Genomic DNA, 15483 nt, shown 5'->3' with positions numbered 1-15483 from the left:
AATGTTTACCACTGTCCTCAAAACACTGAGTACATTAGTTATAAAAGCAATGGTGCATATTTTTCCAAAATGTTTGTTAGAATTTGAAATCCAATAAAAATATTATAAAGCTGGAACAAATTATGAAGTGTTGAGGTTTGAGTAAAATGTAATCTTTTCAGATTTTCTTTAAACTAGTAAGAGTTTTCAAATTTTTATTAAAAAAAAAACCAGTATATTCTGATCTGTGCTTGATGCTTTCTTCAAAATATATAAATGTTCAGAATTAAAGAACTGTCTGGACAAAAGTGAATATATTCCTGGATCTGTGAAAAATATTTATTTATAGGTCTAATCTATCCAAGAATCTATCTATTCAACTATCTATAACATTTATATATATAAATATATCCTGATTTAAAGTTATTATATTGTGTAAATATGATTAATCAAGATAATTCCAGAAAATTATTCTAACAAATCTGAAAGACTACTGACCACTTACTTGGAAGGATACAGCTGAGGGGAATATTGATGCGTGGATCTGGGGCTGTAGCCACTACTTGTTATTACTATGAGACACAAAAAATAGAAAAAAGGTTGCTTCATAAATATGTTTCATTGGTTTCACTGGAGTAATCAAAACTAATTTAAAGAAATGACCATGTTAGAGAGGTATTTCAAAAAATTCACTCATTTTCTAAACAGAAAATTCATTTGTTTTCTAAACAGAAACAGATGCCTAAACATTTTCTTCTAATTAAACTGTTCCATATTTGTTCTAGGAAAATGACATAATATCTTCTCACAAATCAATCCCCTTCATCATTCTTCCATTTTCTCAAATCAGTGGCATGCTCTTATGCATTAATATGCTATGAATAAATATCCTTGATTATAAGTAATTAAGCTTTCATGATATACAAGTAAACCTTTTCATCTGCAAACTTTTTAAAATTCCAAACATGACGACAAGATAGTGCTCTTATTCTGCATTTACTCTAATAGAAATACAATAAAAATTAAGAAAAATGTGACGTTTCACCTTCATTTTCAAGTTATAAAACGATAATACTTTCTATTTCCTTTCGTTTTGTCAATCTGATGAGTCTTTAAAATGCAGAGTCCAAATAATTCTTGTAATGACTGGAATATACACAGAAAGCCCGGGTGACAATACAACACGAGAAAAAGCAGAATATGACATCCAGCAGCAATCCTGTTTACAAATGTATTCTGAACTCTCACAGACTGGACTTTTTTGAGAAGATATTAAAGGTGAAAATCGGGTCTTATCAACATTTCAGCCAAACACGCAGTCCTAAATTGGACCATTTCCAAAAGTTTGGAAGTTTCGTTTTCCTTTAACCATCTGCCTTGACTAAGACAGATGTATTGCAAATATATGGACCCTAAAGTGTTAAGGCCGTCCCTTCAGAGCCAGTCCATACTGGGCAAGCACACAGAGTGTCTTTATTAGGCCATCTGCTGTTCATTCACTTTTCAAAAAGATTAAAGTAGGATACAATGCAGTGCTGGAATTAGTTTAGCCTAATCAATCACAGTTATACTTCAAAGTACTGTGTCCTTTCTAAGTTGTTCATAATTCTGGAGCTAAACTTTCAGAATTGTAAAAGTGACAAATAGGTTTAGGTTGCTAACTGTTTTATGAAACATGATATATTTCTATATCCAAAAGCTATTAAGTACCCTTGTGATCTATTGCTTCATAAACACATAGAATTTAATGTATTTAAAATGCTATTTGGACTGTAAGCTCTGAGTATGGGGAGTATATTACAGTTTTCATAGCAATAGTGCAGAAAGTACATTTTGAAGAATATTATGAATCAGTTTTGACAATCACCGCGTATGATTTGTGGTTTAACGTCTTAAATGTTTTCAGCAACCAAAATTTAGATGAATTTGCTAGGTATTTTTGAAAATACGTGGAGCAATGAGCCATTAATTGTCTACTTGTTTATTAAACACATAAAAAATGTTCAAAACTTTCGTATCAACTCAATGAGAACAAGCCTTTTCTATCACACTATGGGCACTAAACATACATTGCATAATAGCAACAGTATACTGCACAGGAAATTCAGTCTGATTCATTAATTAACAATGATTAATACCCTGTTTAGCAGAAATATAATTAAGGCTTAATTCCACAGTTTCATCTTATTTATAAAACTTCATTGTGGTACACGCAAGACTTAGACTATACTAATCAGTTATTCTCAAGATTGTGAAACACAAGGCTTTTCTAAAGTAATATCAAATAATGAAAATAAACACTTAGCTTTGGTCTCATGCATCGAATGAATTAGCCAAACAAATTTTTTTTCAAAAAGCCTCACGTATATGAACACAATTCTGAATATACAGGATGCTTCTTCCCTCTAATGAATGAATCTAGACATCATTAGAATAATGTACCCATAATAGTACAAAGGTTCAACTTCTAAGATTTCATATTAATGTATATATGTTCATTTTCTAAGTAGAAAACAAAACCTGTGACTCAGAAAACTGTTTATATAAAACTTAGAAAATTTATACTTCTTGACTATACAGTATACATTTTATTCTAACTAATAAATCTGCAGATAACTAAGAACAATGACAATACTGGATTAAAGTGAGCTGAGATTACGCTGATCAAAGTAAAGACTGTTCCTACACAAAACAGCCTAATCTCTCCAGTATGATTTCTGGAACACCATGTACAAATTTAGGAGACCTTCCTTTTATTTCCTATTGGCATTAAATTAATCAAGAAATGTATGCAAAACACTCAACTTATTATACTCCATCATTTCCTCATATAAAAGTAAGCAAAAGTGTCTGTCTTCAGAATGTCTGAAAATTAGGTAAAACATTTTTAATGACTATTATCAGATTCTCATAAGGTGGTGTCAAGCAATCTTAAGGTTATACCCTTAAGGTTTTACCCAGTCTAAGGTAATATCTTAGATCACTGCCTCTCTAGGAGATGAGAGATGAGTAGGGGGATGGGTGGAAATTTTGCCCGCCAGGGAGCATTAAAAATGCCAGGAGACGCGGTAAGCTGTCACAATGGAGGCATGCTACAGTTAACTTGGGATAGGTGCCAGGGCTACCGATAAACACCTTCCATTGCAGGGGACAGCTCTTCTACTAGTCAAAAAAAAGAGGCTGCATTTTTAATAGCAGTGCTGTTGAGAATCCCTGACCTAAATCACTCTGTCCAACTGAACTTGACTTCCCAGGTGGAGCAGTGGTAAAGAACCCATCAGCCAATGCAGGAGGAGAAAGATATGCGGGTTCGATACCTGGGTCAGGAAGATCCCTTGGAGGAGGAAATGGCAACCTGCTTCAGGATTTTTGCCTGGAAAATCCCATGGACAGAGAAGCCTGGTGGGCTACAGTCCATGGAGTTGCAAAGTTAATCATGGCTGAGTGACGACTAAGCGCGTGCACACACACACACTCACACACACACACAACTTAACTTGGTCCATGGAGCTGGAAATATTCTATGTCTGAGTTGTCCAATATGGTAGCCATTAAAAACTATTAAACATACAACTATTAAACAAGCCACTATTAAAAAAAAATCCCACATACAACGATTAAACATTTAGAATATAATTAATGTGACTAGATTAAAAAAATTTTGCTTTTTAACCAAACAGTATTTCATTTAGACTTAAATAGCCACATATGGCCAGTGGCTACTTTTCTGGACAGCCCAACCTTAGATAATTCTTAAAAGAATACTTGGAAACTATTTGTAAATATAATATGAGTAAATTCCAGACAGTAAAGTCCAGACAGCTTGACAGTTCACACATATTTCTTTTTCCATCTTTATATTTTCCAATAAACTTTTAAAGAAAGGACTCTTGGACTGATCAGGACATTGTTCTAGACTCATTTATACCAGTGACCACCCGGGAGGCCCTGACTGTTTGGCCTTAACCATCTTTAACATCTCTGTGCCTCGATACTCTTGCTTCTTAAAATGGATCATTAGAGATCTCTGCAATTTCTTCTGGAGCTAACATCTTATAATTTTTTCAGTCAGTTTTCATTAATTTTGTGGTATGCTATTTAAGTATGTCAGCAATTATTTAATTTCATTCTTAACCTTAAAAACCATGTTCATATATGCATTTGTTTTGCAGAAAGTTTACAATAGTTATAGTAAGTTAGTAATACAAATGCTAGGGTAAGTTAGTACCTTATCTCCTGAGCAGCAAGAGAATTGCTAGAAAGGATGTGAATTAGGACACAAGCTTCTCTATACAGAGTATATAAATTATTATATCTTTCTGTTTGGAGTACTAATATTTATGTGACTACATGGCAGCTGTTTCCAATCAGTGTGAACCAATGAAATGGGATCATCTGCATCTATAAAAATCAAATATATGCTATAATGACATTAGAGTTCAAGGCTTTACCTCCACTCTTTTTACATGAGAAGTATACCCACATCAAATTCTTGTATATGAGAACATGAATAAGTATAAGATACGTTAGAGTAGAATAACAGAGCCAAGATTTAATGTCATGAATACTTTTCTAGGTTTAATGTTCATCTTTCTGCTATACAAATTCCTCCTCAGGTTAAAAAAAGTCCTCTCATCAGATAATCAACTGAAGGAAATATTGTATCGGGGCAGGGGTGGGGGGGTGGGAATCTTTAAGTCAACTCAATGCGTGTCCTTTGTGTCCACCTGGGAGTTATCAGGTATTTATATTTAAAGAGGATTGATGTTTAAAGACACACTATTGTTCTCTTTGAAGCATTAGAGGGAAAGTCAGTGCTCTCAGAGGCCGGGTTCTAATGCGACCAGCATGTGCTCTCCTGCAGCCCATTAACCTTTAATACTTGTCACTCAGCTGCTTACACAGGAGGGTTTTTTTTTTAAACTCAGAGAGGAAACAAGGTTATTTAGAAGGAATCAAATGGATAGTTTTACATCTCGAATGTTGGAGAGAAGGCTGATTTTAGTCATTTAAAAGGGCAAGTTGAAGGAACAAAGTTGACTATTACAACCTAATAATTAAATCAAGCACTGTATAAAATAATTATGAAAGAAGTGAGCTTTGCTTATTTCTAATAAGAAAGTTGGGGCATTGCTTGGTTGTCAACTGCAGATGCAGTAAAATGATTCCAAACATTATTTCTAAGAACACGTCATTTTATGATAATATGTTTTCCCAAAAGTGAATTTATTGCTGAATTTATAAAAATCCAAATTCTCGATTATTCACTAGGATGATGACACGGACCGCAATGTGTACAGAACAAGACACAAGCTTAAGGCTTTACCTGACCCAGTAAAAGTGTCAAGCGCTCCATCTCCAGTCGTGGCTGTGGTTTCACTGCTGTTCAAAGGCTCTGTTTTGACTGCAAGGAGAGACACTACGTAGAAGAATAAGTACATGTGAGTTATATTTCTAACTTTATATCAAAGATGCTGACTGTTCAGCTAGTGGCTTTTCTAGCTACCATGGGCATGCAAGAGAAAACTTGAGAAGTCGATGAAGAGAGTTCTGTTAATTTAGCTTCTAAATGGACATGCATTTATAGAGGATTTAATCTAAAAATCCTCTATCTAAGCTGCTTCTCTCAAATCTGGCTTTTAAAGGCAGTTAACCTGATACAGTGAAACAGCAATATACATGTATTTGCATTTTTAACTCACCTAAGCACATTCTGATATTATAGTCAAACGGTAGAAGAAAGGAATCACCAGTCTTTAGCACACTGAATCCAAATCATAACAGAGGTTTACTGCTTATATTGTATTCTTCCCAAGAAGACATTAAAAGAAAAGACTGCTTAAGAACACAATGGTGGCATATGCATATACAGAAACCTGGGTGTGTATTCATACAGTGGGTGGAAAATCAGGCACTCAATAAATTTCTGCTCTAAAAAAGACAAAAGAGCCATAAGGTATTTGGTTTTTTTTAACTCTAATGATAGTATAATGATCTTTAATACATTATAGAGATAAGCATAGGAGATGGTTTTTACAGCAGGAAGTATAGCTTTTGAAAACTCTTTAATATATTATTTCTCCTTTGAGGTGGTATATCTTGGCAAAATCCTCCACCCATTTTGTCACACCATATTTTCCCTTTGTGGGCAAAGCTCCATATATCACAGCAGCCAGGGAATACACTAAATTATTTTCTACTTGACACCTCTTATGTTTCCTAGTCATAAGTGGGATGATACAGTTAAAAACCTCAGAAGCAAGCAGAGAAATATAAAGAAAGCTGAAGACTAGCCAACTGTGCACAAATATGGCCGAAAGAATAGTGGGCTCAGAGCACGCCCACCAACCAAGCAAGTCAGCAACATTACTCTGTTAGAAAAGCGATTAATGATGGAGAAACATGCAGTAATGACTAGGTTCCCTTTCCACATGAACGGAATCGGCTGCACCCTCCCTTAGTGAGCTCTGGTGTTAATTTAGCATCCGTGATTTAACTATGTCATGAAGATTTGCTAGAAGATTCAAACCGCAAAGGTTGGAAAGAGTCCACACTCGAAACCATACTGTCTCACAGGCAGCACTAACTAACCAAGAATTCCTTTCATCTGTATAGAGATGATCCAGAGCAGGGTTTAGAAAGGTGTAACAGCTACTCTCAGTGATGCAATGTCCTCAACTGACTTTTGACATATGACAGAAAGGAACCATCCAAAGCCTCCAGCAAAACTAAGGCAAGAGACAGTTTCTCAGAACCTCCAAATTCTAATTGTGGCTAAATTTCCATTTAAACATGTCTAAATCTATAAATGACGTTTGTAAAATAGATTTATTAATACTAAAGGTAATCTATATTGCACCTGTGAACCATGGAGAGTGGAGCAAAATGTCTAAAAAAATCCCCAAGCTAGACATGAGGTTTTAGTTCTGTTACTTTGAATCCCAACTTTGAGGTCTGATTTCAAAAACTTAGTATTGGTGTTGATTATAATCTCCTCAATTTGAAAATTTCAGGTGGTCAAAAAAGAGAAGGAAAAAGCTAGAGAATGAATGGGCTTCCCTGGTAGCTCAGACGGTAAAGCATCGACTTACAATGCACGAGACCCAGGTTCGATCCCTGGGTCAGGAAGATCCCCTGGACCGAGGGGCCTGGTGGGCTACAGTCCATGGGATCACAAAGAGTTGGACATGACTGAGCGACTTCACTGACACTGACTGAGCGAATGAATGCAACCAGGTTGCACTCATTATCCTGGAAACATTTCTCACTAAAATTTTAAAGGCCTGCTGTTAGTCAAAGACAAAGGAGGTTCATTTAACTGAGAAGAGGCATCTCTAGAAAGAATATAAAGAGAAGCATACACAAGATATGTTCCGTGTACCAGAATGTAGGGATTTAAAATAGTAGCTAAGTGGATGCTAATATTTGGGGGAAAACAGTGTACATTAACACAAACTTATTTTTCATATGTGGTAAGAGTTGAATAATAGGGTAACGGGGGAGAATTAATCATGCTGCTTACAGAAAACAACTTATGCTCACAGGAGGGCAGCATCAGCAAACATCTCTTGAGTGAGATGCAAAGTTATTTTGATTTTTATAGAGAAAGAAAATAATATTAAGTAATAATATTTTTTTCTCAGGAAAAGAAAACTTAGAAGTGAAATAAGACATTATATGATTAGCTGATTTATTTAGAAGATGTTAAAATACAAAGAAGTGTCTTAATATTCAGAAAACAGGTAATGAGTGTAAAGTAAAAATGATAATCACAAAGTTTGACAAATGAAAGATATTTTCAGTAAAAGTCTGAATATATTTGAAACGTATTTCATTTTCTTTTGTCTTGCCTTTATTTCTACACTTTAAATGAGATATACCATATACTTTTCTAGAGGCAGGAAACTTTGTTAATTTAATATATGCAAGGCACTATTGGAAAGATGTTCATCAATGAAACAAGTCTAGTTCTATGCATCTATTTTCTAAAACTTTAAAAAAAAATCCTCATTATGGTGTGTATTCACTGTCATATTCAAATGTATTATTTTCTTTTACTGTATTCTATTTTTCTTAACACAAAAATTAAACAGGGCTTTTAACGTTTTTTCAGGACAATGTCCAATATGATTACAGTACAAGCTATAAAACAGAAATAATTATGTTCCATTGAAGAAAAGCATCTTCTTTATCACCAAAACTCAAACTTACAAAATAAACATTTTGATTTAAAAAGCAGCAGTCATATTTTAGTGCTTAGGTTAGAGAGTTTTGTGGTTTTATTCTTCTACATGCTCAATATATGTGATTCAAGGGTTCATTTCCCAAAAGGTGGGATGAAAAAACTACACACATGTAGCGCTCTATACAGAACCATTATTTCAAAAAATAATTGTATTGCCAGGCTCCCTCCACGCTAGTTATCCACTTGCAACTTAGATGTTTTTCATAAAGCCAAATACTAAAAAAAAGTCAAAGTAATTTTATTATACTGATAAGATTTAATTTTATTTTTAACTTTCAAAAATAATTGATTTCTATGGACTAAATCAAAATTGCATGTGATTATTGTCAGGTGTCAGCTATGGCTACTGAATCACTGATTTTCTCTCTTTACATCCCAGCCTCTTCCATACCCTCATGCAAGTACTTTCAAAGCAAACTTAATCTTGTCACCTCAGACTATCTTCAGAATTCAAGTACAAAATTAATATATATTAATTATTTTTAGGGGAAGTCTATTACCATAACTCAAGGCTCATGTTTATTTGTTACAATATAAGGCTTAATTAACCCTTGAAACAGAGGTGACCCAAGTAATTTACATTTCACACATTATCTTCAGAAATCTGTGTTTAAACTGGACCACAAAATATTGCATGGCCACTTCTGATAACTTAGATTCAGGAAAGAATTTCAGGAAAAGTTAGTTCAGGAAGGATACAATTTACAACTCAACAGGGGGGAAAGAAGCGTTGCCTACCAGTTTTATGATTTATGTTTTTCTAAATCAATTTTTTCATTTCAAAACCTACAAGCATCAAGTGTCTTTCATTTTAAATATCCATAAAGTATATAGCTTTGTAAAATGATTTGATGATGCTTACAATTTATGGCTTTCATTCCAAAAAGAAAATCTAAAAGAGCAGAGCCAACAACAGTAGGTGGTTCTACTGCACAGACATGTAATATTCAGAAACAAATTCATCCCATGTGAGTCAATCATCTATATACTAGAAATTCTAGGAGATCCTTTTCTATGCTATATAGATTTCAAATATAGAAAATACCATGAACTTGATCAGAATGTCTGATGCTGGTTCCCCCAAATCTTCTCTTTGAAGTATTTTCTTAATCTCCATGTAGAATCAAATATTCCCTCCCTCTGCGGTGTACCCACCTTGAACACATTATGCACTCATTATTTTCAATTCTGTTTCTCTCTGCTAGACTTTTGGTCCCTTGATGGCCAGTATCATGTTCTATAGGTCACTGGGTTCCCATTTCCTAGCACAGAGCCTGGCATATAATAGGAACTTGATATATTTTAAGTGAGAAAGTGAAAATTCACACTTAGACCATATCCTAAGAACTTCCAATGAATCTGAGTATTTTGCATATAAAGTATGGCTAATCATGTATCTTAACACTATTAGGGAAATTAGAATCTTATATATGGAAGTAACTTTTCACATGATTGGCATGTATTTACATACATGTATATGCAAACACACGAAGCATGATACATGAACTAACATACATGAATCTATATCGGGATCAGCAAACTACACCTTACATGCCAAATCTACCCCATGGCTTGTTTTGTATAGCCTGTGAACTAAGAATGATCCTTACATTTTTAAATAGTTGAAAAATATCAAAGAGGAATAATATTTTGTGATATATGAAAATTCTATGAATTTCAAATTTCAGTGTTCATAGGTCAAGTTTTACTTGTATATGGTCAAGCTCAGTTGTTTAAATATTGTCTATGGCTGTTTTTGTGCAATGAAAACAGAGTTGAAGAGTTTCAACAGAGAGCATATGGCCTGCAAAGTTGAAAATATTTACTATTTGACTATTTACAGAAAAAGTTTGTTGACCACTGATCTATAACGCCAAGGTATGATTGTATTTACTCTATTTTTATTGACAGTTCTTCATTTTAACAATTTAACAAGTGACAAAGATTTGAAAGGAAAATCTAGGTTCCAATATAAATCTGCAGATGTTATTATATAATTAGGATTAAGGTGATGAACCCTTATAAATTACTTTAAGGAATAATTAAATATACTTATACAGCACCAAGGTAGTATGGTGGGATATTAAGGTGATACTATTAGTAGTCATATTAGTAAAAACTATTAAAATTATCTTTTTGAAAATCTAGAGTTAATGGAAAGATTTTGAAAAGCCACTAAATTAGCTTTTGCCTTTTGTTTTACTCTAATAATTTTATAAAGTGATCTGATTCCATCAGTAAAATCCAGAATTATAAATAAAATAGTTTACTTTCAATGGGAAATGTGTACCACATGCTTATCTATGTTACAAATACATGGCATAGAGTCATTAAAATTCATTAACTATTTCATATCATTATATTGTCATTAATGACATATACAAATAAATTTATAAAGTATACATTTATAAATAAATAAATAAAATTATATTATCATTAATAAAGTACACTTAACATTTAATTACTAAAAGTTTGCTTCTGTGGCCAGTTTACATGTTTTAAATGAAGAAAATGTATTATTTGACCAAACATTGGACAATCCTTTAACACACTGTATGTTTCCATTTTCCTTAAAAACTGTTGCCTAATTATCAATGAATTATTAATTAAGGAAAAGGGATTATACTGATTTGTGTGTGTGCATGCTCAGTCGTGTCTGACTCTTTGCAACCCCATGGACTGCAGCCCACCAGGCTTCTCTGTCCATGGAATTTTCCGGGCAAGAATACTGGAGTGGGTTGCTATTTCCTCCTCCAGGAGATTTTCACAACCCAGGGATCGAACCCATGTGTCCTGTGTCTCCTGCATTGGCAGGCGGACTCTTTACCGCTGAGCCACCTGGGAAGCTGGTTTATATTACCAAAAATTTACATACATTATATAATTTAAAACAAAAGCCTTGCTAGTGAAGTATTACTAGCCTCCTTTTATAGAAAAGAATTAAAACTCAGAGAAGTTAAGTAACTTGTCTAAGAAGACACAGTTGGTAAATATATTACCACGTTTCACATCCATAGTCCTCCTGACACAGAAATCCTTGTTTTTCCCATGTGGTCACACAACTCTTAAACATTGATACAAAGAACCAGGAAAACTTGATGTTTTACACTTAGAAAAATGTTTCTGTTGGAGATTAGATGTAAATTACTAAATGTTGATTACATATATTCACTATTGTAAAGTTGTGTGTGTTATGTTAGTAGTTTAGAATAGAATAACAGCTAAGTATTACTTTAAAATCTTAAACGTTTACAAAAACATCAAAATTAGAATATTTTGTTACATGGTAATTTAACGAAATTTAAAATTCAGAGTCGATAAATTAAGTTTTATTGGAACCTGACCACTCTTGTTTATTTTTGAAGTGCCTATGGCTACTTCTGAGGTACAATGATAGAGTTGCATAGATGAGACAGAGACAGCACAGTCTACAAAGCCTAAAATATTTCCTATCTGGCTCTTTACAGAAAAAAAACCTTGAGTTATTATTAAGAGGAACTAAATTCTGGCAACATATTTTTACATATTAAAAGTATGTTTTAAATGTGGAATTGAAAAAAAAGGAACTAAAATTATAAAAATTAAATAATGGGCATAACGGAGTTCTCTTCATTCACTGATCATATATCTAATTTAATCTACATACAGCAAGGTCCAGGCCAACTGTGGCTATTCCAGCTGCTTCCTTGTAATGTACATTTCTAACATGTCCTGAGCTCTTCTTTTTAATCCTAGAATTGGGTGATTCCACATAAGTTTTATATGGCTTTAATTTTTAAATTTTGATAGTGTATTAACCTTTGGTTTGGGAGAAAGTGTATTATATTGGTGGTTGTTAAATCACTAAGTCATGTCTGACTCTTTGTGACCCTATGGATTGCAGCCCACCAAGCTTCTTCTGTCCATGGGATTCCCTAGGCAATAATATTAGAGTGGAATGTCATTTCCTTCTCCAGGGGATCTTCCCGATCCAGGGATCAAACACGTCTCTTGCTTTGCAGACAGATTCTTTACCAACTGAGCCACCAGAGAAACCCATATTTATATTATATATATGTAAATAAAGGACTGTAGCTAACATCTATAGCTCAAAACATCTTAAGAGACAATTTATAATTTAAAAAACATAGCTTTCATTACTGGTAATTTTTTAAATGGTAAGTTTTAAAAGTTAATATTATTTTAAGCATTTTAATCGTAATGTTTATTAAAGCCTACAAAATAGAAAATATCTTTCTGCCATGCTATGAATTTAATTTATGAAACTCCATAGGCTTTCCCAGGTGGCTCTGTGGGTAAAGAATCCCCCTGCAATGCAGGAGACACAGGAGACATGGGTTTGATCCCTGGGTGGGGAAGATCCCCTGGTGGAGGAAATGGCAACCCACTCTAGTATTCTTGCCTGGAGGATCCCATGGACAGAGGAGCCTGGAGGGCTACAGTCCACAGGGTCGCAAAGAGTCGGACATGACTGAGGCAACTGAGCACACACACTCATAGGCTATGGAGACTGAGTTTATACACAGGCACAATCTGCTTCAACTGCTCTCATTAATGCGACAGTTGTGCTGAATTCTTACCATTTAATAAACAGATATGTAGTTAGAAAAGTAATAGATGCAGCCATTTGTGCAAAATTATGAAAAACCTAAGAAAAGAACACTACTGACCCAAGATTAGAATGCTAGTTGATAAGAAAAACGTAGCCAACTGTTATCAATAAACAACTAAAAGGTGTGTTCATGTCTCCTTTTCTTTTTATAAGAACTGAATACAGAAAAGGGAGTGCAAACAGAAATAGCAACAGGAAGCAAACCAGAAGGGCAAATCCACACATCCAAACACATGCAGTGTACCATCATCTCTCATACTTGTTGCGGAGGAGGGGGTGTTGCAACTCAGCAACCAGTCTGCAGTGTTTAAAACAGTCATGTTGTCCCCTGAGAACAGGAACAGCATAAGGGTTCATTGTCTGAATGCCTGCTCAGTGTACGAGAATAGTCATCAATTGCACTGATGCTTGTACTGCTTTCTGGCCCTCTTGTCAAAATTACAACTGCATGGTATGATTTTTACATTTTAGTTTATCAGGTCTGTTTAGTTCAGTTAAATATATATATATAACAATGATTAGTGACCTTCAAGGTCTGATTTCAGAGTGCATGGGGTTTCTAAAAATCTTTATTATTTACATCCAAGTTAAGGTTTAAAAATAAATGTTCTTACTCCACAAGTTATCACTAAACAATCCTATAAATTTGCAATCCTACAATTAATTAGCTGAAATTATAGACACATGTTTAGAGACAGATAAACACTATAAACAGGGAAAATGTTAATTTACAAAGGGTTTTGGGTAAAAAAATTATTAAATACAGGCAAGTTGCAATCCACACAACTCTACAAAGAAAATTTTAGAGTTCACAGTTATTCTAAAATAAGTGTAAAGAGGTGTATAAATTTCATAAATTTAAAAGAAAATATGATGTGGCAAACGTTTTGCTAATATCTAATAACATGAATAGCTTATAAATTAAAATAATTTTCAAATAATTTTTCACTCATTAATGAAAACAACTAAATCTACAAAACTTCAAAACAACTGTGAATAATTTAAAATGCAGCTTATATATGCATATATATGTGCGTATATATGTATAGGGTTAGTCACTCAGTTGTGTCCATTTCTTTGCAACCCTGTGGACTGTAGCTGCCAGGCTCCTCTGTCCATTAGGATTCTCCAGGCAAGAAGACTAGAGTGGATTGCCATTCCCTTCTCCAGGGGATCTTCCCCATCCAGGGATCAAACCCGGGTCTCCTGCATTGCAGGCAGATTCTTTACCATCTGAGCCACCAGGGAAGCCCATATATATGTATAGGCTTTCTAAATATATATATATATATATTCTGATGAAAAAATCAGATCATATTTTCTTACAAGTTGAATGTGTTTTATAATAGCAATAGGGTGGAATATTTTAAACATTTGTTATTGTTGTCATATGCTGTGACATAATTATAAGCTAATCAAATGAGAAGATGTCTGGAAAAAATTTCAATTTCTATTCTAAATACATGTTAGGTATTTCTCTCTTTGAAAAGAAAATGCAGCAGATATGGACATTTTTCTATTTCCAAAACCTTTTTTAAGAACAACCATTTTTAAGAAAAATTTTGGAGCAGCTTTTCTCTTAAAATTCAAAATAAACCCCAAAACTAGCATAATTTCTTTTTTTGGGGGGGTGTTAAAATCAGAGCATAAATCCTTTGGACACATTTTGTACATTTTAAAAGATATTTACAAGGGCAAATACAAAAAAAAAATCCTTGCTATAAGCCTTTACAATGTTGCTCAGGGCTATCTATTCTTTCTGAATATTTCCAGTTATAGAGGAGGAGCAAAAATATCAAGAAAATGAACAGAACAATAAATAATCCATTAACTATATAATACTCTGATGTTATTGCTAATGAGATATTTACTTACTAGCAGACCTCTACCATGTAAAATTACAACAAACATTGCAATGTGATTTGGGGTGTCTTCAGGGTTGTACACTTACCTCCTGTCCCATTTGTGGTGACCGAAGTACTGCTGAGATTAGCTTTCTCCAATTTGGAGCTTCCAGGAGTATCACCACCTCCAACAAGAGGATGAGGACTTGCTAGGTCCTGCATTTCCATAGACCTGTTAGACAGAAATTTGAAAATTTCAGCAGTGATTTCTTGATAAACTACATAAATCACTCTACTGAGCATGCATGTGATCTCACAATAACAGGAATTGAAACCCATAGCTAAGAATTTTTGGTTAACTAGGTAAACATGGCAGTCCATCAAAAATTAATAAGTAAGTAAAGCTTCCATGATAGATTCGTTGGTTATTTGTAATAACTGGAAAAAAAAACAACTCACATCTACAGGAAAGAATGAAGAGTGACAGAAAGGTAAATTTAAGTAAATACAGAAGATTATCTAATGTTTCTCTTAATTCATGAAAGAGTGAACTGCCCAATTGATAACAGAAGATAAAAGTAAAATATATGACAACTACAGCATAAAAAATAGCCACCAGGAAGTGGGACTGGGCAGAGATGAATAGCATAGCACAGAGAATTTTAAGGACAGTGAAAATAACTCTGTATGATATTGTAATGAAAGATGTTATGTCATTATACAATATTCAAACCCACTTAATGTACAAAACCAAGAGTTAACCCCAAGGTAAACTATGTACAATGTAGGTTCATCCTTGGTAA

General features: G+C 33.9%; 1 protein-coding gene across 50 annotated transcripts in view; it reads right to left on the bottom strand.

Annotated features, from left to right (window-relative positions):
• Positions 1 to 15483, bottom strand: part of EYA4 (EYA transcriptional coactivator and phosphatase 4) — a 384171-nt gene that overhangs the window by 96003 nt on the left and 272685 nt on the right. For 25 of the 50 annotated variants that reach the window (XM_081530654.1, XM_081530663.1, XM_081530664.1 and 22 more), the window contains 3 exons: positions 14788 to 14912; positions 5306 to 5398; positions 485 to 551 (listed from right to left, as the gene is read on the bottom strand). In XM_081530654.1, coding sequence (XP_081386780.1) covers positions 485 to 551; positions 5306 to 5398; positions 14788 to 14912 — 285 coding nt within the window. Of the gene's footprint in view, positions 1 to 484; positions 552 to 5305; positions 5399 to 13095; positions 13165 to 14787; positions 14913 to 15483 lie in introns of all 50 variants that reach the window. The other 25 variants (XR_014065663.1, XM_081530639.1, XM_081530645.1 and 22 more) reach the window with 2 other exon arrangements.

This window comes from Giraffa tippelskirchi, chromosome 9 (genome assembly GCF_054371585.1).
Source record: "Giraffa tippelskirchi isolate mGirTip1 chromosome 9, T2T-mGirTip1v1.2.pri, whole genome shotgun sequence".
Taxonomy (NCBI): domain Eukaryota; kingdom Metazoa; phylum Chordata; class Mammalia; order Artiodactyla; family Giraffidae; genus Giraffa; species Giraffa tippelskirchi.
Note: the sequence above shows the minus strand (reverse complement) of the source record. Positions and strands in the feature narration are given on the sequence as shown.